The sequence below is a fragment of the Aplysia californica genome, unplaced genomic scaffold, assembly GCF_000002075.1.
Source record: "Aplysia californica isolate F4 #8 unplaced genomic scaffold, AplCal3.0 scaffold00486, whole genome shotgun sequence".
In the NCBI taxonomy this organism is placed as follows: Eukaryota; Metazoa; Mollusca; class Gastropoda; order Aplysiida; family Aplysiidae; genus Aplysia; species Aplysia californica.
In genome coordinates, this window is record NW_004797756.1 from 336,098 (window position 1) to 338,138 (window position 2,041).

A 2,041-nucleotide genomic window follows, 5' to 3' on the forward strand; every position below is an offset into this window, starting at 1 on the left:
AACAAAACTACACACACACACATACACACACACAAACACACACACACACACACACACACACACACAAACACATGCACACAAAGGTATCATAAATACAAGTAGATTTAGTTATATATATATCACATTACCGTTTTCTCCACAATGCCCAGGTCCCCAGACTTGAGGACACCTCTGACGATCTCCGCTGCCTTGCGGGAGGCAGTCACAGACGCAGCAACGATTCTCAGCAACAGATCCCTTTGAGACATTTTAGTTGTGTTTTGCTTCTTTTTGGCGACAAACTGGTTCCGTGTTATGCACACAAAGATGTTGTCTAGGTCTAGTTATGGATCCAGTCAAAATATTCTTCAACAAAGTTCAGAGTCCAGTTTCATAAACAAAAAGAACCTGCCTGCGCTGCAAAATCCCGAATAATTATAACGGTCGGTAAAAAAAAAAAAAAAGTTGCTGCTCTTATTACGATAATATTATAGATCTAGATAGAGTCTAGATCTAGATTAGATCTAGAATCTAGATCTAGAAAGATCTAGATCTATCAAGTTTATTATCTAGACAAGAATTTCATGTAACATAACACCGAGAAAACACTGGAGCTAAACCAGTTAACTGCTAATGTTTCAAAAGGCTTTGGAAGCGACGAAAGAACCAACCAAAGAAACAAAACAAAACAAAAACTTCTTGCCAAATCAGAACGAAGATTTTAAAGTGAGCTGTGGGATTCTAGTTGACACAAAAGGCGCGTCTATGACAACCAAAATGGCCAAATGTGGTTTTTGTGCAATGAGCATTGTTTCGGGAATTCCCGAAAAATCACGTTCAACGTTACAACCCCTTCTGAGCGAAAAAAAGAAAACAAGCCCGAAAAATTGATTGAGTACCAATGCAAAGGAGAAAGTCATGCATCAACTCGACGAATGTGAGGAGGAAAGAGGCAGATCTAAAGACTGTTGTAAGAAACAGATAGATCAGATCAAGATCTGTTAACAAACGCACTAGACATTAAGTATAAAGAGACAAGCTGCTCTGACCCGCACCTAGACGAAAATAATAATCCTATAATACATACGCTGAGGAAAGCGATGTGAACGTAGATGGACTACGGGTACGTGCGTCAAAGCACAGCACAGAAGCGAGTCACAGCTATATTTCACTCAGAACTGCCTAGTATAACAGGAATTTTCTTTTTCGAAATTGTAAAGGTTGTCGTTTACACCCTTTGCAACATTGTGAAGTTATTTAAGAGGCGGGACTTCCAAATTTAGCGTCCACTTCCTACAGGACCGAGCCAAATGGGGAAATTAGTGTAAAGTGTCTTTCCCAATGACACAACGTTGGACCCAGCTGAGTCTCGAACCCCCGAACGCGCACTTTCCTAGTGATTTACGAGTCCGGTAGCCTGACCACTAGACTACTGACGTCACTTCATTCATCCGGTGCCAGATCTGCGACAGACATCGGCGATCATGGTTTTCCATATTCATTCCTTTGCTCGGATGCTCTCAAAAAAGCTACGTTTCCCTGATCTTTCCCTGTTACCCATTTGTTTAGGTTCCCTAAGTATGTTGTTCTGGGCCTACCCCTGCCTCGCTTGCCTTCAATTTTGCCAGTGAGAGCTAGATGTTCAAGACCCTTATGTCTATTCGGGTGTCCCAAAAACTGCATTTGTCGTTTCCTGATTTTTTTAAACATTGAAATGAAGGTAATACTTACGGGCTAGTACATTGGCCAGGGCAATACATGTACTTAATTATCCCATAACGACTGAGAGCACGGTTAAGTTTGGTCGTTATGATTCATTCGCACGCACGGAACCGGTACTTATTGTAAATTCGTGCAAAACTGATATATATAGGCAGATGCTCCACGTACCACCCACCTCCCCCTTCATCCTTACTTAAAGCTCCATCTCAGCCATGATGTGTTCTTCTATCACTTTCTCTCTATCTCTGTACTTGACCTTTGTTTTTTTCCTCTCCCTATTTGCGGGGATTTTTTTTTGGGGGGGGGGGGTGGCGGCGCGAAGCCATGGATTAGTAGCAGC

General features: G+C 42.0%; 1 protein-coding gene across 1 annotated transcript in view; it reads right to left on the bottom strand.

Moving 5' to 3' along the window:
- The window catches only part of LOC101852788 (3'(2'),5'-bisphosphate nucleotidase 1), a gene marked incomplete at its 5' end in the record, with an annotated part of 20,938 nt that extends 20,457 nt beyond the window's left edge, over window positions 1-481 (bottom strand). Inside the window, 1 exon segment of the mRNA XM_035971710.1 lies at window positions 129-481. Coding sequence (XP_035827603.1) covers window positions 129-248 — 120 coding nt within the window.
- Between the last annotated feature and the right edge of the window lie 1,560 nt (window positions 482-2,041).